Raw genomic sequence first — 26,853 nt, 5'->3', positions numbered from 1 at the left:
ACCCACGAGGAGCACGTCTGTGGATCCCTGTATCCCGTTTCTGTGATTTGCCTGTGGTCACTTTCATGGTCCAAGTGTGGTCTGAGTCCCCCAACCCGGCCTCCTTGGTCCCGACCCGCCCCACACACCCAAAACCTCAGCTGGATATGGTTCCCTGCTCACAGCGCGGGCCGCCCACCCGTCCACCTGGCTGCTGGAGCCGGCCTGTGGGTGGGGAGAGGTTGGGTGTGGGACAGAACGGGGTGCGGCCGGGACAGACCCAGAGACACAGCACCTTCCAGCATCGCAGACAACAGCAGGCCTCGCCCAGCCACGGCCCCCAAGGAGGCCACTGCGTGTGTGTGTGTGCGTGTGTGTGTGCGCGTGTGCGTGTGTGCACACGCCTGGCCTTTGTCCTCGGCCCCTGGGCAGCTCTGCCCCATCAGCCCCCCAAGCCTTTATGGACATTCCCCCAGGTCACATCAACAAGAATGTTTACTAGGTTTTTTTCCTCTCCCTCCGAGATTCAGCAAACACTGTTTCCAGCAGAGGCGTTTCCAACAATGTATGACAGCGACATCTCCGTGGGCCTGGAGGCTCTGCGCCTGAGGGGCTTTCGTGCAGGCAGACACATTTCCTACTCTGGAGCTGATTCTGTCATAGGGGCCTCCAGATTTGTCAGGCGCCCTTGGCGAGCTCAGGGGAGCCCCTCTGTTCCTGCTTCTAGGGCATCAGTGAACATCTCCTGTTGGCCAGAGGTACCCTGGGGGGTGCTGCGGTGCCACGGTGACCAAGGCAGACCCCGTCACACCCTCACCGAGCTCCTGGTTTGGAGGGGCCATAGGCAACAAAATGCAGAAACAAATTAATCTATAACTTCAAAGAGTGGTAAATGCTTTCAGGAAAATACAGAAGGTTGAGGTGGTGGAGAGCGGTTGGGTGTCTGCTGGGCAGGCCTGTGTCTGGCCACTCGCTGTGCTGGCATTGCCCGCCCCGCAGGTGGAAACGGAGGTGTCCAGCAGCCCCACGGCACAGCCCCTTCTCTAGCCTGAGTGAGGTCTGTGCCCACAGAAGACACACGTGTACCCTTTCCTCCACCTTAGCTGCCCAGCCTGACTGTGTCCCCCAGCAGCCAGTGGCCAGGGGCCAAGTTCCTGCCTTAGTGGCACTGAGGGGGGACACCCCGCCGTCTCGACCTGGCCTTGGCCTCTGGCATTCCCCCCGGGAATCTCCCCGGGTTGGGGAGCGGGGCAGGGACGGGACCCTGTGTTCTCACTGAGGATGTGCGGGGGCCGGACAGTGTGACCTTGGCCAAGACCTGACCCCGCCGGGGCTTGGCCACTCCGGCCTGGGCTGTGCGAATCAAAGGGTCATTGTCTGGCTGGCTTGGGTTCCGGCCCTCTCCGGGGAAACCGAGGCCAGCTGCCAGTGGCCTCCTGCTCCCGGCTCTGTCTTCCCTAACCCAGAGGCTCTGTGCAGGCTGACCTCTAACAGGTCACTGACCCTTTCCGGAGCGCTGCCTCCTCCTGAGACCCCAGTGACCACCTCCCCTCTCCCGTCTCTGCCGCTCTCCCCACCCTATCCAGGCCCGAGGCTCATCCTAGGACTTCCAGCCCCGACCTGGCCCCTGCAGCCCACTTCCTACCCCAGCCGCCATAACACTTCTCCCTGGTTCAGACACCCACCGTGGCTTCCCGTGGCTTCTGCTCACACCCCAGGCTTCTGTTTCCCTCCAGGTACATCCTGACAGGTAAACAGACAGTGACAATCCAGTGTTGTTCTGTGGCAGAGGATGCCCAGATGGCAAAGGTGCCCCAGGCCTGACCCAGGCCTGGGGGAGACTGAGGAACGCTTCCCAGAGGAAAGAGATGTTGAGGTTGAGACTCCAACGTTGGACGGAACGGCAGGGGTGTGCGCTGGAGACAGATGCTTGTGCTGTGAGTGAGGGGAAGAGCAGTGGGGGGTGGTCAGCAGAATGGAGGTCCCAGAGACCATGGGGCGCTCATCCCTGGAACCCGCGGGTGTCCCACCCTCCCCGGCCAAAGGGGCTCTGCAGATGGGACTGAGTTGAAGACTTTCACACAGGGGCTCATCCTGGGTTATACGGATGGCCCACTGTCCTTGAAGGGTCCGTAGAAGAGGAGATGCCTGGCCAGGCGCGGTGGCTCACACCTGTAATCCCAACATATTAGGAGGCTGAGGCGGGCGGATCACTTGAGGTCAGGAGTTCGAGAGTAGCCTGGTCAACATGGTAAAACCCTGTCTCTACTAAAAATACAAAAAAATTAGGTGGGCCTGGTGGTGTGCGCCTGTAATCCCAGCACTTTGGGAGGCCGAGGCCGGCGGATCACTTGAGGTCAGGAGTTCAAGACTAGCCTGGCCAGCATGGTAAAACCCTGTCTCTACTAAAAATACAAAAAAATTAGATGGGCCTGGTGGTGGGCGCCTGTAGTCCCAGCTATTTGGGAGGCTGAGGCAGGAGAATCACTTGAACCTGGGAGGCAGAGGTTGAAGTGAGCCGAGATCGCGCCACTGCACTGCAGCCTGGGTGACAGAGCGAGACTCCATCTCAAAAAAAAAAAAAAAAAAAAAGAGGAGACGCCTGCCCTCTATGGTTAGAGACGGGATAAGAGAAGGACTTGGCTGCCATTGCGGGATTTGGAGATGGAGGAAGGGGGCTCGAGCCAGGGAATGTGGGCGGCCTCTAGGAGCCTGGAAAGGCGCAGAACAGATTCTCTCCTGGAGCTGCCAGAAGGAACTCAGCTCTGCCAACACCTCGATCTTCCCCCAGCCAGACCCGTGTGGAACTTTTTTTTTTTTTTTTGAGACAGAGTCTCGTTCCATTGCTTAGGCTGGAGTGCAATGGCGCGATCTCGGCTCACTGCAACCTCCGCCCTCCCGGTTCAAGCGATTCTCCTGTCTCGGCCTCCCGAGTAGCTGGGATTGTAGGCACCTGCCACCACAATTGGCTAATTTTTGTATTCTTAGTAGAGACGGGGTTTCGCCACGTTGGCCAGGCTGGTCTCAAACTCCTTACCTCAGGTGATTCACCTGCCTTGGCCTCCCAAAGTGCTGGGGTTACAGGCGTGAGCCACCATGCCCGGCCATTTTTATTTTTTTGAGACAGGGTCTCACTCTGTTGTCTAGGCTGGAGTGCGGAGGTGCGATCTCGGCTCACTGCAACCTCAGCCTCCCGACTAACTGGGATTACAGGCGCCTCCCACCACACCCGGCTACTTTTTGTTTTTGTTTTTGTGTTTTGCAGAGATGGGATTTTGCCATGTTGGCCAGGCTGGTCTCAAACTCCTGACCTCAGGTGATCTGCCCACCTTGGCCTCACAAAGTGCTGGGATTACAGGCATGAGACACTGCGCCCAGCCCGTGTGTTGCTTTAAACCAGGCAGTTTGTGCAAATTTGTTATAGCAGCCGTGGGTGCCCACTGTGTGCCAGGCCCTGGACCCTTCTAGTTCTGTTTTCTTTTCTTTTTCTTTTTTTGAGACAGAGTTTCACTCTTGTTGCCAAGGCTGGAGTGCAGTGGCGCAATCTCAGCTCACTGCAACCTCTGCCTCCCGGGTTTAAGCAATTCTCTTGCCTCAGCCTCCCGAGTAGCTGGAATTACAGGCATGCACCACCAGACCCAGCTAATTTTTTGTATTTTTAGTAGAGATGGGTTTCACCATGTTGGCCAGGCTGGTCTCGAACTCCTGACCTCAGGTGATCCAGCCGCCTTGGCCTCCCAGATTGCTGGGATTACAGGCGTGAACCACCGTGCCCAGTCTATGCCTGTTTTCTTATCTGTAACATGGGCACAGACCCCAGTGTTAGAGGTTCCAGGTGGGATGTGGACAGTGCCGGGCGCACAGTAGGCCCACGGCATGCAAGCATGGATTCCTGTTAATCACCCAGTTAATGGGTGCTCGCCCAGGACAGGACCATGGTGAGTCCCCTTTGCTGCTTGCTGGGAGGCTGGGAGGCAGGCACCCCATTTATAGGGATGAGGTTGGAGGGTGGGAAGTGATTTTCTTGGAGTCACACAGCCCTGCAGAGTCAGGACTAGGGTCAGCACCAGGTTCAGAAGCTTCCAGGACCCGTGTGTCTCCCAGGGACCACACGACGAGGGCCAGCCTGGGGCTGGTTCCCCCCTTCTGCTCCCATTACTGCACTCCAGCCCGGGTGATAGAGTGAGACTCTGTCTCAAAAAAAAAAAAAAAAAAAAGAAAGAAAGAAAGAAAAGAAGAAAGAAAACAAAACCACCAGGACGAGTCAGCCCTGGAATTTTTTTTTTTTTTTTTTTTTTTTTTAAGATGGAGTCTTGCTCTGTCACCCAGGCTGGCGTGCAGTGGCGTGATCTCAGCTCACTGCAACCTCTGCCTCCCAGGTTCAAGCCATTCTCCTGCCTCAGCCTCCCGAACAGCTGGGACTATAGGCGCCTGCCACCACGCCTGGCTAATTTTTGTATTTTTAGTAGAGACAGTGTTTCACCATATTGGCCAGGCTGGTCTCGAACTCCTGACCTCGTGATCCACCGGCCTCGGCCTCCCAAAGTGCTGGGATTACAGGTGTGAGCCACCATGCCTGGCCAACAGCCCTGGAATTTTGCTGGGAGAGGGACAGGGACACCTGCTTCCTGCTGGGGCTGGAGAGGTGTGAGCCTGAAATTGCAGGTGGCTCTTTCTGATGGCTAGGGAGATGCCAGCCCCTTGGGCCACAGAGCCAAAGGGGACAGCAACAATTCCCAGTGACACTGGACGTCTCTGGATCCAGCTGTGCCTGAACTCCTCCTCCACAGGGAGATGAAGCCAGTTTAAACCGAGTTTCTGTCCCTTGGAGCTGATAATAATAACCACCTTTGCAGTTAGCAGGTTTGCATTCATTCAAGGGGAGCCTTTAGGACCCAGAGCAGTGGGTTCTGTGGGGCTCTAGGGAGCTCACCCTGCGGTATCACCTTCGGCCTCCAGGATGGGACGCGGGTCGTGGCTTGGTACAGAACAGTCAGGGACACCCGGTCCCACCTTCCTGAGCCCAAAGATACTTGGCATTGGCTTACTGTCTATTGTCTGCAGCCTCTGAGCTAGAACTTGCCACCCCCTGGGCTCCAGGAGGCAAAGCCTTGCTAGATTCTCTGGAGCCTGTGATGCTGATAACCACGGCTCAGGCCCGAAGGCCTGGCCTGCTGGGCGGTCTGAGAACACTGGGAAGTGAGCTGGGCCCTAAAGCAACCCCATTGGCCAAGTGCCATGGCTCACATCTGTAATCCCAGCACTTTGGGAGGCTGCGGTGGGCAGATCATTTGAGGTCAGGAGTTTGAGACCAGCCTGGCCAACATGGTGAAACCCCGTCTCTACTAAAAATACAAAAAAAATTAGCCTGGCGAGGTGGCACATGCCTGTAATCCCAGCTACTCGGGAAGCTGAAGCAGGAGAATCACTTGAACCCAGGAAGCGGAGGCTGCAGTGAGCCGAGATCGCGCCACTGCACTCCAGCCTGGGTGACAGTGAGACTTCATCTCAAAAAACAAAACGGCCAGGCACAGTGGCTCACGCCTGTAATTCCCGCACTTTGGGAGTCTGAGGCAGGCAGATCACTTAAGGTGAGGAGTTGGAGACCAGCCTGGCCAACACGGTGAAACCCCATCCGGGTGCTTGTAGTCTCAGCTACTCAGGAGGCTCAGGCAGGAGAATTGCTTAAACCTGGAGGGCAGAGGTTTTGGTGAGCCGAGATCACACCACTGCACTCCAGCCTGGGCAACAGAGTGAGACCCCGTCTGAAAAAAAATAAATAAATAAGGCCAGGTGCGGTGGCTCATGCCTGTAATCCCAGCACTTTGGGAGGCTGCGGTGGGCAGATCATTTGAGGTCAGGAGTTTGAGACCAGCCTGGCCAACATGGTGAAACCCCGTCTCTACTAAAAATGCAAAAAATTAGCCAGGTGTGGTGGCGGGCGCCTGTAGTCCAAGCTACCAGGGAGGCTGAGGCAGGAGAATGGCATGAACCCAGGAGGCGGAGCTTGTAGTGAGCCAAGATTGCACCACTACACTCCAGCCTGGGCAACAGAGCAAGACTCCGTCTCAAAAATAAATAAATAAATAAATAAAATCTGACATGTATCGAGGGGACCCATTCCCCCCATATTTCAATGTAGGTTCTTTCTATTTTCCATAAGTGTCGGCCGGCTGAGAAATAAAGAGAAACAGTACAAAGAGAGGACTTTTACAGCTGGGCCGCCGGGGGTGACATCACATATCGGTAGGACCGTGATGCACCCCTGAGCCTTAAACCAGCAAGTTTTTTATTACGGGTTTCAAGAGGGGAGGGGGTGTAAGAACATGGAGTAGATCTCATGCTTCAAACGGCAAAAAACAGAACAAAGATCACATGCTTCTGAGGGAACAGTACAAAAGGCAAAACAGAACTACTGATAAGGCTCTATGTTCAGCAGTGCACGTATTGTCTTGATAAGCATCTTGAACAACAGAAAACAGGGAAACGTCTGACCACAGATTCAGCAGGGTGGAGTTTTTCCCCACCCTAGTAAGCCTGAGGGTACTGCAGGAGATCAGGGTGTATCTCAGTCCTTATCTCAACCACGTAAGACAGACATTCCCAGAACGGCTGTTTATAGACCTCTCCCCAGGAATGCATTCCTTTCCCAGGGTATTAATATTAATATTCCTTGCTAAGAAAAGAATTTAGCGATATCCTCCCTACTTGCACGTCCTTTTATAGGCTCTCTGCAAAAAGAAAAATATGGCTTTTTTTGCCCGATCCTGCAGGCAGTCAGACCTTATGGTTGTCTTCCCTTGTTCCCTAAAATTGCTGCTATTCTGTTTTTTCTCAAGGTGCACTGATTTCATATTGTTCAAACACATGTTTTACAATCAATTTGTACAGTTAACACAGTTATCACAGTGGTCCTGAGGTGACGTACATCCTCAGCTTACGAAGATAACAGGCTTAAGAGGTTAGAGTAAGACAGGCGTAAGAAATTATAAAAGTATTAATTTGGGAACTGATAAATGTCCATATTAAAATGAAATCTTCACAATTTATGTTCCTTTGCTGCAGCTCCAGCCGGTCCCTCCGTTCGGGGTCCGTGACTTCCCGCAACAGACATGAGTCGTGCTGGGCTAAAATCAAGTGTGTTTGGGGACTTTATTTATCTATTTATTTTGAGATGGAGTCTCACTCACTGTGTCTCCCAGGCTGGAGTGGAGTGGTGCAATCTCAGCTTACTGCAACCTCTGCTCCCGGGTTCAAGTGATTTTCATGCCTCAGCCTCCCAAGTACCTGGGATTACAGGCAGGCACCACCATGCCTGGCTAGTTTTTTTTTAATGAGATGGAGTTTTGCTCTTGTTGCCTAGGCAGGAGTGGAATGGCACGATCTTGGCTCACTGCAACTTCTGCCTCCCAGATTCAAGTGATTCCCCTGCCTCAGCCTCCCGAGTAGCTGGGATTACAGATGCCCGCCACCATGCCTGGTTAACTTTGTATTTTTAGTAGAGACAGGGTTTCTCCATGTTGGTCAGGCTGGTCTCGAAGTCCTGACTTCAGGTGATCCACCCACCTCGGCCTTCCAAAGTGCTGGGATTACGGGAATGAGCCACCGCCCCTGGCCCTGTTTGGGGCCTTTATTCTTCCAGTCATGGTGCTGGATATTGTTGGGTGGATGGCTGGTTTTGGCAGACATTTTTGGCACAGGCCCCCCGCTCCTGGCACACAGCGGAGGCTCCAGGACACTTGATGAAGTAACGGTGGCCCAATCCCTGCCAGGATGAGGGTGGAGGGAGGGGCTGTTTCCTTCCTCAGGAGGCAGCCACAGTCCAGCCCCAAAGCTGCCGCCTCGGGCAATCAGCTTCCTCCCCAGGCCTCAGTTTCCTCATTGGTGCAATGGGGCCAGTTGCAGTTCTTTCTGCCCAGGGGGGTTGGGAGGAGTGAAGACACAGCCACTTGGTCTGCCTTGGTTTGGTCTGCCTGGGACGTGGCCCACCTGGGCTTGGTCTGCCTGGGACGTGGTCTACCTGGGCTTGGTCTGCCTGGGACGTGGTCTACCTGGGCTTGGTCTGCCTGGGACGTGGTCTACCTGGGCTTGGTCTGCCTGGGACGTGAGAATGGGCTGTCAACACACCTCCCTGTCCTGGAGGGAGTGGCCCGTGTCATTCCTTTAGGAGTCCACTCGCTCATGTTGACCGAGGCCCCCAGGGTTCACCGGGACGGGATCCTGAATTGAAAAAGGGGCCAGGAGAGCTCACGGAACCAAGCCCACACCTGTCGAGGTCCCTGGTGAGAGGAAATGGGAGAAACGGTGCCGTGTGTGGAACCAGGGTGGCCGGCGGGGCCTGGGGCAGGGTGCGAGTGTGTGCATTTGTGTGCAGCAGTGTCGATGCCCACTGGCTGATTTGATCAATGTGCTACTGCCTTCAGGGAAGAGCAGCCTGCTTTTCAGTGTGTTTGGGATAAAGGGGTGGCCGGGCACTCTGGCTCACACCTGTGATCCCCGCACTTCGGGAGGCCAAGGTGGGAGGATCCCGTGAGCCCAGGAGTTGGAGATCACTCTGGGCAACATAGCCAGATCCTATCTCTACAAAATAAAAATTTAAAATGATTAGCCTCACGCCTGTGATCCCAGCACTTTGGGAGGCTGAGGTCGGCAGATCACCTGAGGTCAGGAGTTTGAGACCAGCCTAATTAACATGGAGAAACTCCGTCTCTACTAGAAGGACAAAAATTAGCCGGGCGTGGTGGCGCATGCCTGTAATCCCAGCTACTTGGGAGGCTGAGGCAGGAGAATCGCTTGATCCCAGGAGGCAGAAGTTGCAGTGAGCCAAGATCATGCCACTGCACTCCAGGCTGGGCGGCAGAGGGAGACCCATCTCAAACAAAACAAAATCAAAACAAAACAAAAAAGATGGGGTCTCCATCTGTGGCCCAGGCTGGAGTACAGTGGTCCGATCTCGGCTCACTGCAACCTCTGCCTCCTGCTCAAGTGATCCTTCTGTCTCGGCCTCCTGAGTAGGTGGGATTACAGGCGCCTGCCACCACACCCGGCTAATTTTTGTATTTTTAGTAGAGACACGGTTTCACCATGTAGCCCAGGCTGGTCTTCAGCTCCTGGACTCAGGCGATCCTCCTGCCTCAGCCTCTCAAGGTGCTGGGATTATAGGCATGAGCCACTGTCCCCGGCCTAATTCTATTTTTGTAGAGACAGGGTCTTACTATGTTGCTCAGGCTGGTCTTGAACTCCTGGTCTCAGGCGTGAGCCACCTCGCCCTGCTTAGTTTGATACAAAATCCCTACGTTCCTTCTCATTCCCACTGTGTTTCCAGCACCTGCTTGAGCCCACCACACAGTAGACACTCGCCAACTGTTCATGCATTTGGGAATCTACTGAATACCTACTGTGCGCTGGGTATTGGCCTCACATATGGGGAGATGCCATTAATAACCCACGGATGTGAGGATGGCTGTGGGGGTTGGAAAGGGGGCTCTGAGAAGTGGGGTGCAGTGGTGGATGGGGGAGCCCCCAGGAAGGGGATGGGGCAGCCTCCTAAAAACCAGGGGAAGGGGCCGGGCATGGTGGCTCACGCCTGTCATCCCAGCACTTTGGGAGGCTGAGGTGGGCGGATCACCTGAGGTCAGGAGTTTGAGACCAGCCTGGCCAACGTGGCGAAACCCCAGCTCTACTAAAAATACAAAAATTAGCCGGGCGTGGTGGCGCATGCCTGTGATCCCAGCTACTCGGGAGGCTGAGGCAGGAGAATCGCACCATCGCACTCCAGCCTGGGCGAGAGAGTGAGACTCCATCTCAAAAAAAAAAAAAAAAAAAGGCAGGGGAAGGAGAGGGGACTTGGGGAAGGGTACTACCAGCAGAGGGCATGGCCTTGCAAGGCCCAGAGGTGGGAACCTGCTCAGCCCACCCAAGGGGGCCAGTGAGGCTGGGGACGGGTCAGCGAGGGGTAGGGTGACTCGGGGCAGGCAGCAGAGCACAGGGAGGGCTGAGGAGGTGCCAGCGGTCCTTATGTCTGCCCCGAGCCAACGGAAAACCCTCAGGTTCTGCCGCCTGCTCAGAGGTTAGGCCACTTGCCTAGGGACACACAGCCAGTTGGTGGTTTGGCGTCGTTTGAACCAGGCCTGCTGCTCCTCCTACACTTCTGCAGCGCGAAGGCTGGTGCAGGGGCTGGGTCCGGCAAGCCTTGCCCCTCCCCAGCCTGGGGTTTTCCTGGATTCCCAGGGACGGGGCCCGTGCGCTCTCTGGTGGTCCGAGCAGGAATGACTGGATTCGCGCTGTTGAAAAGACGACAGGAAGGAGGCTGAAGCCCCTGTCCCCAACCTCTGGACATTCAAAACCCTAAATGCAGGCCGGGAGCGGTGGCTCACGCCTGTAATCCCAGCACTTTGGGAGGCCGAGGTGGGCGGATCACCTGAGGTCAGGAGTTTGAGACCAGCCTGGCCAACATCGCAAAACCCTGTCTTTACTAAAAATACAACATGGTGAAACCCCGTCTTTACTAAAAATACAAAAATTAGGCGGGCATGGTGGTGCCCAGCCTGTAATCCCAGCAATTTGGGAGGCTGAGGCAGGAGAATCACTTGAACCCGGGAGGCGGAGGTTACTGTGAACCGAGATCGCGCCATTGCACTGCAGCCTGGGCAACAGAGCCAGACTCCATCTCTATAAAACAAACAAACAAACAAAAAACCTAAATGCACGGGCCCCAACTCTTAATTCCTCAACAGTCTGGCTCCAATGCCTCATTTTGCAGGAAGTCCAACTCCAACCAAATCCTATTCATCCCTCAGCCCTGGTTCCAATGTCCTTACCCCTTGGAATCCCTCTCTCTCTTTCCCCAGGCAGAGCCAGAGTCACCCTCGAGTCCCATGCTCCAGTCCAATCTCATGGGGCTGGGGGTATCTGCGTGCATTCAGCATAGGGTCTGGTATGCAGTAGGTGCTTAATGAGTGTTGAGTGAAGAAAGAAATACATGCATGAGGCCGGGCACAGTGGCTCACGCCTGTAATCCCAGCACTTTGGGAGGCCGAGGTGGGCGGATCACGAGGTTAGGAGTTCAAGACCAGCCTGGCCAAATACAGTGAAACCTCGTTTCTACTAAAAATACAAAAATTAGCCGGTGTGGTGGTGGGTGCCTTTAGTTCTAGCTACTCGGGAGGCTGAGGCGGGAGAATCGCTTGAACCCTCGGGAGGCGGAGGTTGCAGTGAGCCGAGATCGGGCCATTGCACTCCAGCCTGGGTGACAGAGTGAGGCTCCGTCTCAAAAAAAAAAAAAAAAGAAAAAAGAAATACATGCATGATTGGGCCAGAACTAACCTCAGAAATGATCCTGGCCTGCGCTGGGTGATGATACCGTTTCTACTGATTAAATTTGGAAGCAGGGGTTAGGTTTCCTGCCCTCTCCGCACCCGAGAGGCGCCTGGGCCGTCAGCCCGCGGAGCATCTTGGAAACAAGGCCGCAACCCACAGACCTCAGCCTCTGTCTGACCCCACGGGTCCCAGTGAGGCCCAGACAGCGCCCTGAGCCCCAGGTCTGCCTGTATTCCGCAGCGCAGAGGGAATGCCTGCTGTGTGTCAGGCGCTGCTGTGGGTCCAAAAATCCCTTTGCTGCGCAGCTGACGTGACAGTGCATCGGGTGGGAATCAGTGCCACGGAGCAGGAGGGCAGCAGAGAAGACCTTGTAAGCTGACATTTAAGCAAAGACCTGGAAGAAAGCCACGCGGGCGTCGGGAGAGCGCTGCACCGGGCAGGGGGCGGGGGAGAGGGCGCCTGGCGAGCCCCAGGAACAGTGGGGACACTGGACTGAAGTACCGTGAAGGAAGACGGCGACGAGGCAGGGAAGCACTGAGGGACACGAGGCCCTGGGCAGCTTCCGGAGGCGAGGAGGGCCTCGGCCCCGCCCCGCGCACGCCCCGCTCCTCGTCTCTTCCGCCGCCTGGGTTTGGCCCCGCCCCCGCCCCCGCCGGAAGCCCCGCTCCCGCTCGGAGCCCCGCCCCCGCTCGGAGCCCCGCCCCAGCTCGGAGCCCCGCCCAACGGCCGGGCCTAGTTTGTCTCTCAGCGGCCACCGTCGCCCGGGCCGCTGCCCGCCGAGTTCGCAGCTTACGCCGCTCCCGCGCCCCCGCTCCGCCGTGCGTGCCGTGCGTGCCGTGCGTGAGCGTGCGCGGGCGCGTCGGCCGGCGAGGGAGCAGCAAACGGCCGGCGGCGGGTGCCGCGCGGGGGGCGGGCGGCGCGGAGTAAGCGGCGGCGGCCATGGCCGAGGCGTCGCCGCATCCCGGACGGTACTTCTGCCACTGCTGCTCCGTGGAGATCGTCCCGCGCCTGCCGGTGAGGCCCGGGCCGGGGCGGCGGGCGGCAGGGTCTGTGCCGCAGGCCTGAGGCAAGGCCGGGGCTGGGGTGTGGGTCGCTTGCGCTTAACCACGACGGGGAAACTGAGGCTCGGGGCAGCGCTAGCCCAGGCTGAATCCGCGGGGAGCCCGGGCGGTGCGCCCGCGAACTCCGTCCTGCACATGCGGGAAACTGAGGCCCGGGCGGGAGGCGGGGCCTGGCCGGAGCGGCGCAGCGGGATCGCGGCCGGGTGACCCCCACATCCGCGGCGTTCCCGACCCGAAAGGCCGCGAGGATCCCAGGTGGGATCCCCGAGCCCGGTGAGCCTGGTTTTGCAAACGGAGAAACTGAGGCCCGGCGAGCAGAGAGAGGGTATTGCCCGGTGGCGCGGTGCGGGGCAGGGGCTGGGCCTGGCGGGGCTCGGACCCCGAGAATAACGCCAGGGGACCCCCGCCGAGCGCGTGGTTGGGGGCGCCGGCGCCTCGCTGCAGGCTCGCCTCGTGGAGCTCTGGCCGCCGCCTTGGAGGCAGGCCCAGGCCCGGAAGGCTCCAGGCACTGTCCCGGGGTCCGACCGCGGCCCGCCGGCGGGGCTTTGTGACCGGAGCCTGCGTTCTTCCCCTCCCGGGGCTTGGTTGCGCAGCCCACCCCTTCTCGAGGTGTTTACAGCCGCCCCTCACCCAAGAGGACCCTGGGCCTGGGCGTGCCGAGTGCTACTTCCTGCTCGTTTAGGGCAGTGTTTCCCACGCGGACCTAATGTCACCTTGGGGGAGGTGGGAGCAGCGCTGGTTGAAGGTGCTATTTCCAGGCCCCTTTTCCAGGGTTTCGGAGTCAGTAGGTGTGGAATGGGCTCAGCAGTTTGCATTTCTAATATTATTTTTAGGAACAGGGTCTCCCTGTGTTGCCCAGGCTGGTCTTCAACGCCCAGACTCAAGCGATTCTCCTGCCTCAGCCTTCCAAAGCGCTGGGATTACAGGTGTGAGCCACCGTGCCCGGCGGTGGTCTGCATTTTTAACCCATGTTGCTCTTCCCCAGGCTGACGTGCGAAGTGGTGATTTAGTCGAGCCACCCCTGCTTTATAGATGGGGAAACTGAGGCGCGTGGTGGCTTAGCAGGAAAGTGGCAGAGCCGGCTCAGTCGGGAGCCGCTTGGCCAGCTTGAGGGGAGCAGCTGCAGGAGGTGGAGGGGTCTGGACCCCCACCCTGTGCCCGGGGGAAGAGGCTGCAGGCATTGAGGATTTACTGTGCTGTGTGCGTAGCCGCCCGGCTGTTGCTACGCTTTGACCCATAAGAGGAGCCCTAAGCCCCCCAGAAGCAGTGCAGTTCCCTGGGAGCAGAGACCCAGGAAGGGGCTGGAGGGAGTCAGGAGAAGCCGCCTGTCTCTGGGTCACAGAGAAGGAGCGAGTGCTAGAGTTGGGGCATGGCGGGAGAGCGGGGCCAGGCCCAGGAGTGGGGAGAGAGAGGTGTGGTTTCCTCTCTACTGAAGCCACAGGGCTTCCCCTCCCCAGCAGGAGGAACAAATAAAGTGAAATCTCGGGTGTGGGGCGAAGGTTGGGGAGCTGAGACTGAGCCTTGCCTTGCTCCTCTGTCTCCCAGGGGTCTCGCTCCTGCCTCTTTCTGCTGCCTGTCCCCACTGGCCGTGGCAGGAGAGGCTGGTTGCCTGACAGCCTGCCTGCCTGCCTGGGTGAGTTGCAGGGCAGCCCCTCGCAGCCGCTTGAGCCCTGAGACAGGCCTGGGAAGCCCTTGGGAAGCCTGGAGTGGTGGCTGTGGGGAGCTGACACTGCCCTGACCTGGCTGCACACTTAGCTGCTCCTAGAGCTCCCACAAGACTGGATCCTGGTGTGGTGGAGCCACTTCCTCGCCCCGTGGCCTTGGACAAGGAGGACCCTGACCTCCTCCCACTGTCACTGGGCCTGGGGAGGGCCTTCCTGTAGTCACAGGAAGTCAGTGGTGACAGGTCGTTGTGGTCTTTGCCCTCACAGAAGTTACAGGCTGGCCAGGGAGCCCAGCATGGAAGAGTGATTGACAAATATTTAATCACAGACGTTGGTAAATTCCTTAAGAGCAAATAACTGCAGGGAGGGCTGCGGGGGGACTGCCTGTGTCCACCCCGCGGGTGATCCCAAGGGCACCCGCTTGTGCCTTTGGAGCAGGATGCAACAAGGCGCCCGGAGACAGCGTGGCAGTGTCAGAACTTCTCTGTACATGGCAGGACCCTGTCTCTACAGAAGACTAAAAAAATTAGTGGGGTGTGTTGTTGCATGCCTGGAGTCCCAGCTGCTGGCGGAGGCTGAGGTGGTGGGAGGAGCGCTTGAGCCTGGGAGGTGGAGGCTGCGGTGAGCCGTGATGGTGCCACTGCACTCCAGCCTGGGTGACGAGCAAGACACCGTCTCAAAAATGAATTTTCTATGCTGGGAAATGGGCACACCTGGCGTTCGTTCTGGGGAGGGACGGCTGCTCTGAATCTGGTAATGGGGAAAGTCCCCAGCCACAACCAACACCCTCGAAACGGGGCGTCTCTGCCGGTGGGGAGCTTGCCCGATGGCTGAGTCAGGGGTGGCACTGCTGCTGCTGAGACACCTGGGCTGGCTGTCGGGAAGCTCCTGCCTGCCTCGATGCGGGGGGACTGGCTGCCGTGGGCTGTGTGCCTGCTCATGAGGGCTTCTCCCAGGCAGCTGGGCCGTTCCAGGCCTCTGTTGCCATCCTGGGCTCTGGGATCAGGCTGAGGCCCCGTGCGGCTGGGCCATTCTCCGCTGGGCAGCCTTGGCCTCAGTCTTTTCACCTGCCAAGTGGGTTTGGTGATGCGATTCGCTCCCCGTGGCATCCGGTGGGCGTGTGTGTGCAGAGTGGCTGGCACTTGGCCGCTCTCCTGGTGACTTGTGAGGGTATCCTGAGCGGGGAGCCACACTCGCGGTCGGGGGCTCAGGCGATGGCACAGGGGCGGCAGTTGCCCCCATGAAAGGCTGTGACGAGGCCGGGCGCGGTGGCTCACGCCTTTGGGCCTAGCGTTTTGGGAGGCTGAGGTGGACGGATCACCTGAGGTCAGGAGTTTGAGACCAGCCTTGCCAACATGGTAAAACCCCATCCCTACTAAAAATACAAAAAATTGGCCGGGCATGGTGGTGGGCACCTGTAGTCCCAGCGACTCAGGAGGCTGAGGCAGGAGAATTGCTTGAACCTGGAAGGCGGAGGTTGCAGTGAGCCGAGATCGTGCCACTGCACTCCAGCCTGGGCAACAGAGCAAGACTCCTTCAAAAGAAAAAAGGCGATGACGAGGGTGTCTGGGTGTCTGAGCAGCAAAGGAAGCGTCAGCCAGAGTGGGGCGTGTGGCGGCAGGAACCAAACAGGCCAGCTGGAGCTCAGGCCGCAGGCGGCTGCACAGACCCAGACTCGACCCTGCTGAGGAGGCACTGACTGTGGTGCTGTGACTGTAGGGTGTGGGCGAGAGCGCCCGGAGGGCAGGGACCTGCTGAGGGCACTGAGCCCCCGGGAACCAGGCGGGTGCAGAGAGGTGGCCCTGGGTGCCATACTTGCCCCTGAGCTCCCCGTCTCTGGGTGGTTCCTAGGGTGGTCTCAGCTCTGCCTGCCAACCCCCCACCCCCCGAGTGCCTGCAACCTTCGCAGCGTCCCCAAGTGGTGGTGAGAGGACGGTGGGGGTGCCGGGCCCTGCTGCCCGCGGTGGCGGGGAAGAGCGGCGTGGGCGGGGAGCTACCGGGAAATGAGGCTGCTGCGGCAAGTGTCACCGATGCGGCCGGGCGGGAAGTCTCCCCAGCTGCCCCCCAGCCCACCCTGTCTTCTCCTGGTCCCTGCAGTGGCCTGGCCCTCCCAGGCCTCCTGAGCAGCCCTGGCCTGAGTCTTCCCAGGCTGTGTGGTGTCTGTCTCTGGCCGCTGCTTGCTCTGTGTGTCTGCGGTTGTGCCAGATACTGTGACAGTGACAGCCTGCCCCTGCCTCTCAAGCGTCAGGCCAGCACCCTGGAGCGGCTCTGCACAGCTGGGTTCTCCAGAAGAGGCTCCCCGCAGCACCCTGTGAGCGTGGAGCCTGGCGTTGTGATTGGGCACCAGCAATACCCAGGGAACCTGTGGATGTTGGCTGCCCTCTTGGGCCGGCTGGCGCTGGGGTCTGCCTTGGGCAGATGCCAGTGCTGAATTTCCTCCCACTTAGAACTCTGCCACCATGAGGCCCTTCCTCTGAGCCTCGGGCGAGCTGTAGCACCCCTGGCACCGGCACGGATGGGCACGTGTGGGGTTCCGGTCCGTGGTGGCGGTGCCTGAAACCACCTGGGAAGGAGAAGGCCGAGTTCGGGGCCTGGGATGTGAGGCGGGGCCCCAGCCTGGGCCGAGGGAGCAGCTTTGCTCACCCCTCATCCATCCAGCTTGTCTTGGGAGTGCGTGGTGCGTGGGTCCCAGGGACAGACGGTGTGAATGTGGGATGTGGTGGCAGTTGCTGAGGGCGGGAAGAAAGGGGTGCAGGCGCCGCACGTGCCCATGCCTCTGGGGCTGCGGGGCCCACACACTGCAGATCAGCTGGGAAGCTTTGGGCACCCTTTAGGAAAACAGTAGCCAGCACGGGGGCTCCTACCGAGGCCGAGCACTGCGCCATGACCCTCCTTGGGGTCTCCTGATGTGCACAGCTCCCCGAGGGCCCTGCCACCCACAGGGGCCGAGTCACCGTCACCAGGAAGCCAGTCATCTGGGGCCTGCAGGTCGCCAGCCCACTCCCCTCCACGCGCCTGGCCCTGGGCCCTCAGGGCATGCGCCCCGTGCAGGCCCCGTGGATGAAGGGGCCCCTGCTGCCCTGCCAGGTCCCACCCGGGGATGAGGCCGTCGCGCTCCAAGGGTGCATGGGTGGAGCCCGGCACTGGCAGGCTCCCTCCCACCCTAGCTGCCTGGCCAGCTATTGCCATGGTGATGATGCCAGGTGATCTTATCTCCTGCATCTGTCCTCTGAGGGAGAGGTGAACGGATTCACCATCCTCTGCTAGGGCCAGAGGCTCCAATGGGGCCTCTGCGGGGGCCCCCAGTGCGTGCCGCCACGGAGAAGGTGGGGCAGCTCCTCCTCCAGGCCCCCTTGCCCAGGCATTTCTACCTGCAGCTGCCCCGATTTAATATGAGACCAAGCAGTCTCTCGGTTGTGCCCTTGGAGGAGGAGGGCGGCTGGAGACCCCCAGGTCCAGCCCCTCCCACCATCTGCCAGCAGAGGCTCAGCCTCCACCCTGGATATCCGGGATCCACCTGTCACTTGCCTTCGTGACCAGAGCCTCGGTTCCGGCCTTCGTTGGCCCTGGAGGGGCTGGCCGGGGGCCTGAGGGACAGCCCAGAGCCCTGACAACACCCAGGAGTTGGGTTGCAGCCCTTGGCGTCCTCGATGGCGGCCGGATTTCAGATATGAGTGAGTGTCCAGGCCGTCCTCCATGACAGGGCAGAGGCTTGGAGCAGAGAGGTGACCTTTGAACCCCCTGGGGTGGGCGTTCCAGTGGCAGGGCCGACGTGCACAGGCCCCGACGCCAGAGTGGGTGCTGCAGGGAGAGGGTTCTGGACAGTGCTGTGGCATCAGGCCCCACGGCCGCTGTGGGCAGGACAGTGGGGGGCCAAGAGGAGGCCAGGGCTGGGGCAGATGAGTGTGTATGTGGCCAGGTCGGGCTGTCAGGAGCCGGCAGTGTGGGTGGCGGGAGCATGCGTTGTGCCCTGGACTGAGACGGGAACCCAGGAGCCCGACAGAAAGCCAGTGATGCACAGAGGGGCTGAGCTTGGCACGTGGGGACCGGAGCGGCCAAGCGCTGTGCCAGGCCACGTGGTTGTGTGCAGGGTCCCATGCTTGTCCAGGAGAGATTCGGGGCTGGGGCTGGCAAGCCAGGGTCCTCGGAGGGAGACAGCTTCTCCCTCAGGCCCTTCTGGGGCTGCCTGACCTTGTGGATGCGCCCGGCAGGAAAGATGGTGGTTGGGGTGGCTACACAGCTGACTTACGTCCTGCCCTTAGTGGGGGCCAGTGCAGCCATTCCAGGTCGACTGGGTGGTGCTAGCCTGGGGAGTCAGCCATGCAGGGAGAGCCTGAGCCCTGAGCTACCCCTTCATTCCCAGAGACCCACCCAGGCGATGGAGCGGCCCTGGGCTCCGGGTCAGCTGGCGGGCGGACGGCAGCAACCCCTGAGCCCGGAGGAGCCCAGATAAACCCGACACCAGCAGAAACCAGGGGTTCAGATTCGACTGTGAAGTCTCAGCGTGTTTACGTGGGGCATCCCAGTCCCGACACCCTAAACGCACCCCAAGAACCGACGCCTGGGGAGAGTTGTCACGGCCACTGTGGCAGAGCCGCCCTGCTCCACGCTAAGCTTGGGGCCGCGGTGGTGGTCGTTGGTGGCTTCCCCTTCCCCTTTCCCTTTTTCTTTTTCTTTTTCTTTTTCTGACAGGGTCTCACTCTGTGGCCCAGGCTGGAGTGCAGTGGTGCGATCTCGGCTCACTGCAACCTCTGCCTGCCGGGTTTAAGCGATTCTCGTGCCTCAGCTCCTGAGTAGCTGGGATTATAGGCGCCCACCACCATGCCCAGCTAATTTTTGTATTTTTAGTAGAGACGGTGTTTCACTACGTTGGCTGGTCTCGAACTCCTAACCTCAAGTGATCTGCCCACTTTGGCCTCCCAAAGTGCTAGGATTACAGGTGTGAGCCACTGCGCCTAGCCCTTTTTTTCTTTCTTTTTTTTTTTTTTTTGAGATGCTGCCTCACTCTGTTGCTGCAACCTTGGTTCACTGCAGCCTCCACCTCCCGGGTTCACTGCAGCCTCCACCTCCCGGGTTCAAGCGATCCTGGCACCGCAGCCTCCCTAGCAGCTGGGACCGCAGGCGCCTGGCCCGTTTATTTTGATAGCTTTACCTCAGTATTTTCACACGCCGTACAATCCACCTGGTGAAACGTTTGTTCATAAAGTTGTGCAGCCATCACCACAGTCCAATTCCAGAGCATTCTCACAGCTGCAAAAAGAAACCCCCCTCATCCCTACCAGCCGCCACTCCCCGTCCCCTCCCCCAGGCCCTGGTGCTCACACGTCCCCTCCCTGTGTCTGGCTCGGCCTGTCCTGGATGTTTCGTAGACGTGGGATCACACGCTGCGTGGCCTTCTGGGTCTGGCATCTCACTGGATGTGATGTCCTCAAGATGCATTCCCCGCCGCCGTGGCCCGGTGTGGGCCTCGCCCCTTTCCACGGTTGAGTCGTGCTCTGAGGTGCGGGTGGACACTGGAGCTGTTTGTACCTGCCGGCGACGATGATGAACTGTGCTGCTGTGAACTCTGACCTGCCAGTTCTGGCGATGTGAACGCTTGGTGGGCAAGTGTCTTCATTTCTCTGGGGTCTGCGCCTGGAGTGAAAGTTCTGGCTCGTGGGTCGTGGGGTAGTTCCATCTGGGAGACTTCTGGGCTCCCAGCAGGCCTGAACGGGGTCTCGCATCTCGTCCTGGCTGGCCCTGGGAAGTGGCAAAGTGGCATCTCGCTGGGGCTGGCCGGCTGTGTTTCCCCAGCTCCCCAGTGCATGTTTTTGGAGGCATGTCCTGTACAGGTCCTTTGCCCAATTTTTTTTTTTTTTGAGACGGAGTCTCACTCTGTTGCCCAGGCTGGAGTGCAGTGGCGCAATCTCGGCTCACTGCAAGCTCTGCCTCCCAGGTTCATGCCATTCTCCTGCCTCAGCCTCCCGACTTTGCCCGTTTTTAGTTGGGTTGTCTGTTTCTCTTTTTCTTTTTCTTTTTTTTTTTTTAGAGGCAGGGTCTGGCTCTGTCACCCAGGCTAGCGCAGTGGTGGGAGCACAGCTCACTGCGGTCTCAACCTCCTGGACTCAAGCCATTCTGCCTCCTGCCTCCCGCTCCTGCCTGCCTCCCCCTCCCTATAGCTGGAGCTACAGACCCGCCCCAGCACACCCAGCTAATTTGTTTTTTATAGAAATGGGGTTTGGCCATGTTGGCTAGGCTGGTCTCAAGCTACTGACCTCAAATGTGCCCACCTCGGCCTCCCAAAGTGCTGGGATCACAGGTGTGAGCTGCTGCACCTGGCCTGGGCTGTCTTTTTTTTTTTTTTTTTTGAGACAGAGTCTCGCTTTGTCACCCAGGCTGGAGTGCAGTGGCGCAATCTCAGCTCACTGCAACCTCCGCCTCCCGGGCTCAAGCAATTCTCCTGCCTCAGCCTCCCAAGTAGCTGGGATTACAGGCGCCCACCACCACACCCGGCTAATTTTTATATTTTTAGTAGAGACAGGGTTTCACCGTGTTGGCCAGGCTGGTCTCCAACTCCTGATCTTAGGTGATCCGCCTGCCTCGGCCTCCCAAAGTGCCAGGATTACAGGCCTGAGCCACCGCGCCCCTGGTGATGGCGGAGCGTGCCAAGCATTCGTGGGGCGTGGGCTGAAATGCATGTGGTGTCTCCCAGCCTCACCAGGAGCCGGGCCGCACTTTTTCTATATTGTAGATGGTACCTCTTCACTCTCCTCTCACGGTGGGTTCATGTGCCTCTGGCATCGTTTGTTCACCCTGGCCTTAGTCCCTCCCCACCCAGCCTGTGCTTCAGTGGCAGGAGCAGGTGAGGCAGGCACGGTGTGGTGTGGGCGGGGACCCAGCGGGTGAGGCCGGGATCTTGCTTGCTGGAGAGGTCCCAGCCCCTGCCTCTGCGGAGACTGAACAGCCCCGGTGCAACCTGCATCCCCAGAGCCTGGGGTCCGCCTTGGCTGCCCTCACAGCAGTCCCCCATGCACCGTGGGAGCCTCGTCTCCCTGTTTTTGTCTGTGTTACCTGGGGGTGGTCTTGGGACCCCCGTGTGAGCCCCTGGCATGATGACATGTGCCGTGTGAGGCCATTTTCACGTTGCTGCAATGGAGCACGTGAGACTAGGTCGTTCATAGAGAACGGTTGATTTGGCTTCCAGTTTCCAGTTCTGCAGGCTGTGCGGGAAGTGTGCGTCGGCATCTGCCCGGCCCCTGGTGAGGCTGGGAGGCACCACGCACGTTTCAGCCCAGGTCCCACGAATGCTCGGCATGCTCTGCCATCACCAGGGGCCCAGCCATCCATGAGGGGTCCACCCCGTGAGCCAGTGTCTCCAGCAGTTCCTTCCAGCCCTGGGGATCCCGCTGCAGTGTGAGATCCACAGGGGATGGCGTCCATCCTGCTCGGCATGGCTGTGGCTTGAGGCTGGTGCTGGGGAACCGTGAACGTGGTTTTGGGACTCACACCCGGCTGTCCCCGGGCAGGGTCCTCACGTCTCCTCTGGGACATCACCGTGTTGGCCTTGCGTTGTCCTTGGCTCTAGGGGGACATGGGGATGGGGTCTTGCAGGGGCGTGGCCAGTGTGAACGTGGCCTCCCCCGAGCCAGGGGAGCGGGCTGTGTGTGGGGCTGCCAGAGCGTTCTGGAAATGCCACTGTGGGGTATCGGGGCACCCCTCTGAGTGCTGCCATGTGTGTGTGGAGGTGCCCAGGCACCGGTGACGCCCGTCACCGTGGGGCCAGGTTGGAGGGGCTCAGCCAAGGCGCTGATGACACTGGTGACGCCCATCACAGTGGGGCAGGTTGGAGGGGCTCAGATCGCCGGGAGCCACCGAAGGGTCAGCGGGTGGCTGGCAGAGGCGAGGTCCCCTCAGCTGCCCTCCAGGACCCACGGGTTGGGAGCCGCCCTGGCCTGCGTGTGCCTGGCCAGCCAGATACCGCTGGGTCTGGAGCCCCTCTGTCCTCACCCTTGAGGGAGTTTGCAGGTGATGCTGGCGTCGCCGTGACCCGGCCTCCTGTTCTCTCCTGCAGGATTATATCTGTCCAAGATGCGAGTCTGGTTTTATCGAGGAGCTTCCGGAAGAGACCAGGTAATGCAGCCCCCTGTCGAAGAGGCTGGAAGAGCCAGCCGGGCCTCAGCTGTTGTAGGGGTGTGGGCTGTGCTGGCGTCCGCCCCCCTGAGTGTGTGGCCGGCAGGCCCTGGTGTCTGTGGCTCTGGGGGCACTTTCCTCTGTGCAGGCAGCAGTGTGCCGTTCCCTTCTGTGATGGCCGGGCCGGGGCCAGAGGGGAGTGCCGGCAACCTGTGCAGCTGCTCACCTCCCTCAGCCTCGGCGGCTGATCTGGTGACCCAGGCCCTCCGGGGAAGGGGCCATGGGGGCCCCACCCACATCCTCACACTTAGGAGGTTGTTGGGGTCTGCACTGGTTTACAGAGAAACCCGTGGTTTACTGGCGAGGGAAGAAGCAGCAGGTTACGGCGCCAAATGCTGAGGCGGTGGCGGGTGGGAAGCAGTGCCAAGGACAATTCCTGCTCTCCCAACATGGGCTTTTGAGGGGAGGGAGTGCCTGGCGCATGGGGGCACGGGGTAGCCAGCGCTGCTGATGCGCACTCTCTCCCCAGGAGCACAGAAAACGGTTCTGCCCCCTCCACAGCTCCCACGGACCAGAGTCGGCCACCATTGGAGGTGAGTCGCCCGCCCCTCGTGCTTCCTGATCGTGTCGGCCTTGCTCGGGGCCCCGAGCACCAGCCTGTCCCTACCTCACCTCCCTGGGCTCCCCCTGCCCACACGACGGAGGAAATTTGTCCCTCCAGGGGCCCAGGCCGGGGATCGGGGTGGCCCACGCTGCTTGGTTGGGGCTGATGGTTTCCCGGATGAAAGTGAAACTTCCGTCAAGGCGTCTCACACCAGCGGGGCAGGCTCTGCCCAATTCCTGCCTCCCTGTCTGCGTCTCCCTCCCACTCGGCACCCAGCAGGGCCCGTCTTGCTTTCTCCTTTGTCTTTGTGCCCTAGCGCCCCCAGCAGCCTGCACGGGCCTGAGCCCCCGAGGTCACGCCCCCCTCCTCTCCCCAGCACGTGGACCAGCACCTGTTCACGCTGCCGCAGGGCTACGGACAGTTTGCTTTCGGCATCTTCGATGACAGCTTCGAGATCCCCACGTTCCCTCCTGGGGCGCAGGCTGACGACGGCAGGGACCCTGAGAACCGGCGGGAGAGAGACCACCCGTCCCGGCACCGGTATGGCGCCCGACAGCCCCGCGCCCGCCTCACCACGCGGCGGGCCACCGGCCGGCACGAAGGCGTCCCCACGCTGGAAGGGTGAGGGGGCCCCGGGGGTGGCCGCGAGGGCCCCACGCCGTGAGGTCAGAAGTTCTGGCGCTTAGAATCCAGCACGGGTTCCACAGAAATGTGGCATCATCCGTAGGCTCTCTGGAGAGGCCGCCCGGCCAGGCGCTCCAGCCCCCTGTGACTCCCCACAGGGCCCTTCGGAGACAGAAGTGTGCCGGCTCAGAGTGTGTGGGTTGACCACAGAGCGGGGTACAGCGTGCCTGCCAGGCCCACGTGCTCTGGAGACTGCTGTCCACATGTGTGTCGTCAAACGCTGTCCTGGCCTTGGGCCCAGACCAGAGCCTGGGGGAGCCGTTGCTGGGCCCCGCTTCTGGTGGAACAGAGTCTGGGGGAGCCGTCGCTGGGCCCCACTCCTGGCGGTTGATCCTTCTATGGTTGTGTGTCTCATCTGCTGGAAATGTCATCTTTAAAAGTGGCTAATTTTGCCAGGCACGGTGGCTCAGTGCTGTATTCGCAGTGCTCTGGGAGGTCGAGGAGGGAGGATCGCTTGAGGACAGGAGTTTAAGACCAGCCTGAGCAATGTAGGGAGGCCCCGTCTCTAATTTTTAAAAAGTAGCTGAGGCTGGGTGAGGTGGCTCACACCTGTAATCCCAGCACTTTGGGAGGCCGAGGCGGGCAGATCACTGAGGTCAGGAGTTCGAGACCAGCCTGACCAATGTGACGAAACTCCGTCTACAAAGAATACAAAAATTAGCCGGGCGTGGTGGTGGGCGCCTGTAGTCCCAGCTACTCAGGAGGTTGAGGCAGGAGAATCACTTGAACCCGGGAGGCAGAGGTTGCAGTGAGCTGAGGTCGTGCCATTGCACTCCAGCCTGGGCAACAAGAGTGAAACTCTTTCTCAAAAAAAAAAAAAAAAAAAAAAAAAGTAGCCGAGAGTGGTGGACGTCTCCTGTGGTCCCAGCTACTTGGGAGGCTGAGGTGGGAGGATCGCTTAAGCCCAGCAGGTTGGGGCTGCAGTGAGCCAAGATGAAGCCGCTGCTCTCCTGCCTGGACATCAGAGTGAGACCCTGGCTCATGGTAAAATAAATAAATAGAAGCTCATCTAGAAGCTGATGCTGGCCCTGCCCTTAGTGCTCACCACAGACCTGGCAGGCCTGGCGCCTCTCCTGTGCGTGGGGTGGCCTTACCCCATGACTGGCCCTCTCTTTTCTAGGATCATCCAGCAGCTCGTCAACGGCATCATCACGCCCGCCACCATCCCCAGCCTGGGTCCCTGGTGAGTGGGAGGGGGTGCCTGTCCTCATCCCCAGCCTGGGTCCCTGGTGAGTGGGGTGGGTAGACGCATCTGCCCCAGCTGCCCGTCAGCCACTTGAACCCCACCTTCCACCTCCAGGGGAGTCCTGCACTCAAACCCTATGGACTACGCCTGGGGGGCCAATGGCCTGGACGCCATCATCACACAGGTACAGCGTGGTCACGGCCCAGAGTGCCTGCTGGGGGAGGGCTGGGCTGCCCACCCCTGGGAGCTGCCCCGCTGCCCGGACCCACGAAGCCTCACAAAGGTCAAAGGGCATGCGGGCACAGCCTCCACGCTCTGGCGGTCACAGGGGGCAGCTCCGGCCTTCCTCCTGCCATTTCTGAGTCTTGGCAACCTTGCGGGTTCTCCTGTGTTCACGCGGAACGTTGTAGCAAAACCGTGTGGAGGACTCGCCCACAGCCACACAGTCACATGGTCAGGAGGCCACGTGGTCCCTCTTCCCGAGAGGTCACGCCCTGACCTGCTTCCAAGTGCCACCCATCTCAGCCTTGCTGAGGAGCCCTTGGAGCATTTTGTCACCGGCAGGACCCGACCCTCACAGTAGCCCGCGAGCCAGAGCGCAGCACCCCCATTCCGCCGTCAGGGGACCTAGGAGCGCGGCCCCCCCCATTCTGCCGTCAGGGGACCCAGGAGCAGGGGGCCGCGTGGGCTCCACAGTGACCTCCGACCCGGGGTGGGCTCCAAGGGGCCCAGGGCCCAGGACAAACGCGGCCTCGGTGCTTTTGCAGGTCCTGCAGCCTCACGTTTCAGAGCCCCGGGCTGGGCCCCCGAGGAGCTCCCGGCACTCTCGCCTCTTGTCTTTCAGCTCCTCAATCAGTTTGAAAACACGGGCCCCCCACCGGCAGATAAAGAGAAAATCCAGGCCCTCCCCACCGTCCCCGTCACTGAGGAGCACGTAGGTATGAGAGCTGAGCCTCCCGAGTAGCGGGGATTACAGGCACCCGCCGCCACGCCCGGCTCATATTTGTATTTTCAGTAGAGACAGGGTTTCACCATGTTGGCCAGGCAGGTCTCGAACTCCTGACCTCAGGTGATCCTCCCGCCTCGCCCTCCCAAAGTACTGGGATGACAGGCGTGAGCCACCGCGCCCGGCCTCGAACATTTCCCTGAAGGTGGGCTGGGAGAAGAGGGTTCTGTCCAGGTCCCCTCTGGCGGCCCGGGGGACACACACACGGCTTTTCTCCCCTCGCTGGGCTCAGGGGCGGCCTCCGGCTGAGGCTGTGGAGTAGCCTGCCCTTGAAGGCTCGGCAGGCCCCCCACGCCCGCTGTGACGGCAGCCGCACACTCCCGCAGGCTCCGGGCTCGAGTGCCCCGTGTGCAAGGACGACTATGCGCTGGGTGAGCGTGTGCGGCAGCTGCCCTGCAACCACCTGTTCCACGACGGCTGCATCGTGCCCTGGCTGGAGCAGGTGAGTGCCCCGCCCACCCGCCCCCCGACCGCGGCCCTCCCGCCTCTAACCCGCCCCTTCTCCCGTCCCTGCCTCTGTCCCCGCAAAGCACGACAGCTGCCCCGTCTGCCGGAAAAGCCTCACGGGACAGAACACGGCCACGAACCCCCCGGGCCTCACCGGGGTGAGCTTCTCCTCCTCGTCGTCCTCCTCCTCCTCCAGCTCGCCCAGCAACGAGAACGCCACAAGCAACTCATGAGCCCGCGTCGGCCGTCGGGAAAGCACGGGGCATTTCCCACCCACCCTCAGCCAGCGCCACACGGCACCCACAGACTGGGTGCCCCGGCGGCGCCACGCTCGGCTGGTCGGCGCTGCAGGTCCCGCCTGTTCCAGGGCAGGACCCGGCCCACCGGCCCCCTGGCTCAGGAAGGCGTGGGCCACATGGTCCCCTCTGGGGCGTCCCCAGCCTCCCCGTCCTCTGTCTAACCTCACCCTCTAAACGTTCAGCGGTGGAAAGATTTTTATAATTTTAAATTATTACTGCTTTGAAATAAACGGACGTTTGAGCTCACATGGCGGCAATGCATGATTTGTGGCAAAAGACAGGCACAGCGGCTCCACCAGCACTGCAGGCGCCGCCAGGACAGGCCGCGTGGGCCCAGCCTCCCCCTTGGCCGCCTCCACGACCCGGAGTTCGGGGGCTCGGGACCATGAGGATGACCAGCAAAATTCAAGAACAAAACTGCTCCAACAGACTTTTTTAAAGGAAAAAATATGTGTATCTTGAAAGCTATTTAAAATACACTACTTACAAACAGAA

The 26,853-nt window shown here is 59.9% G+C and overlaps 1 protein-coding gene across 4 annotated transcripts; it reads left to right on the top strand.

Moving 5' to 3' along the window:
• Positions 1-213: 213 nt before the first annotated feature.
• RNF126 (ring finger protein 126) lies at positions 214-26,853 on the top strand. 4 transcript variants are annotated; one of them, XM_063658024.1, is made up of 9 exons: positions 214-1,916; positions 22,074-22,132; positions 22,662-22,725; positions 23,113-23,357; positions 24,541-24,603; positions 24,721-24,790; positions 25,451-25,544; positions 25,939-26,054; positions 26,143-26,853. In XM_063658024.1, exons 1-9 carry the CDS (start codon positions 1,848-1,850, stop codon positions 26,290-26,292), a joined length of 930 nt encoding a protein of 309 aa, XP_063514094.1. In that variant the 5' UTR covers positions 214-1,847; the 3' UTR covers positions 26,293-26,853. The 4 variants fall into 4 exon arrangements, with proteins under 4 accessions (XP_063514094.1, XP_063514093.1, XP_054329540.1 ...); XM_054473565.2 differs by lacking the exon at positions 214-1,916 and adding an exon at positions 12,063-12,312; XM_054473566.2 differs by lacking the exon at positions 214-1,916 and adding an exon at positions 12,065-12,312 and having other exon boundaries at positions 23,113-23,276.

The sequence above is a fragment of the Pongo pygmaeus genome, chromosome 20 (assembly GCF_028885625.2).
Source record: "Pongo pygmaeus isolate AG05252 chromosome 20, NHGRI_mPonPyg2-v2.0_pri, whole genome shotgun sequence".
NCBI lineage: Eukaryota > Metazoa > Chordata > Mammalia > Primates > Hominidae > Pongo > Pongo pygmaeus.
This window is presented reverse-complemented; position numbering and strand designations above follow the sequence as displayed.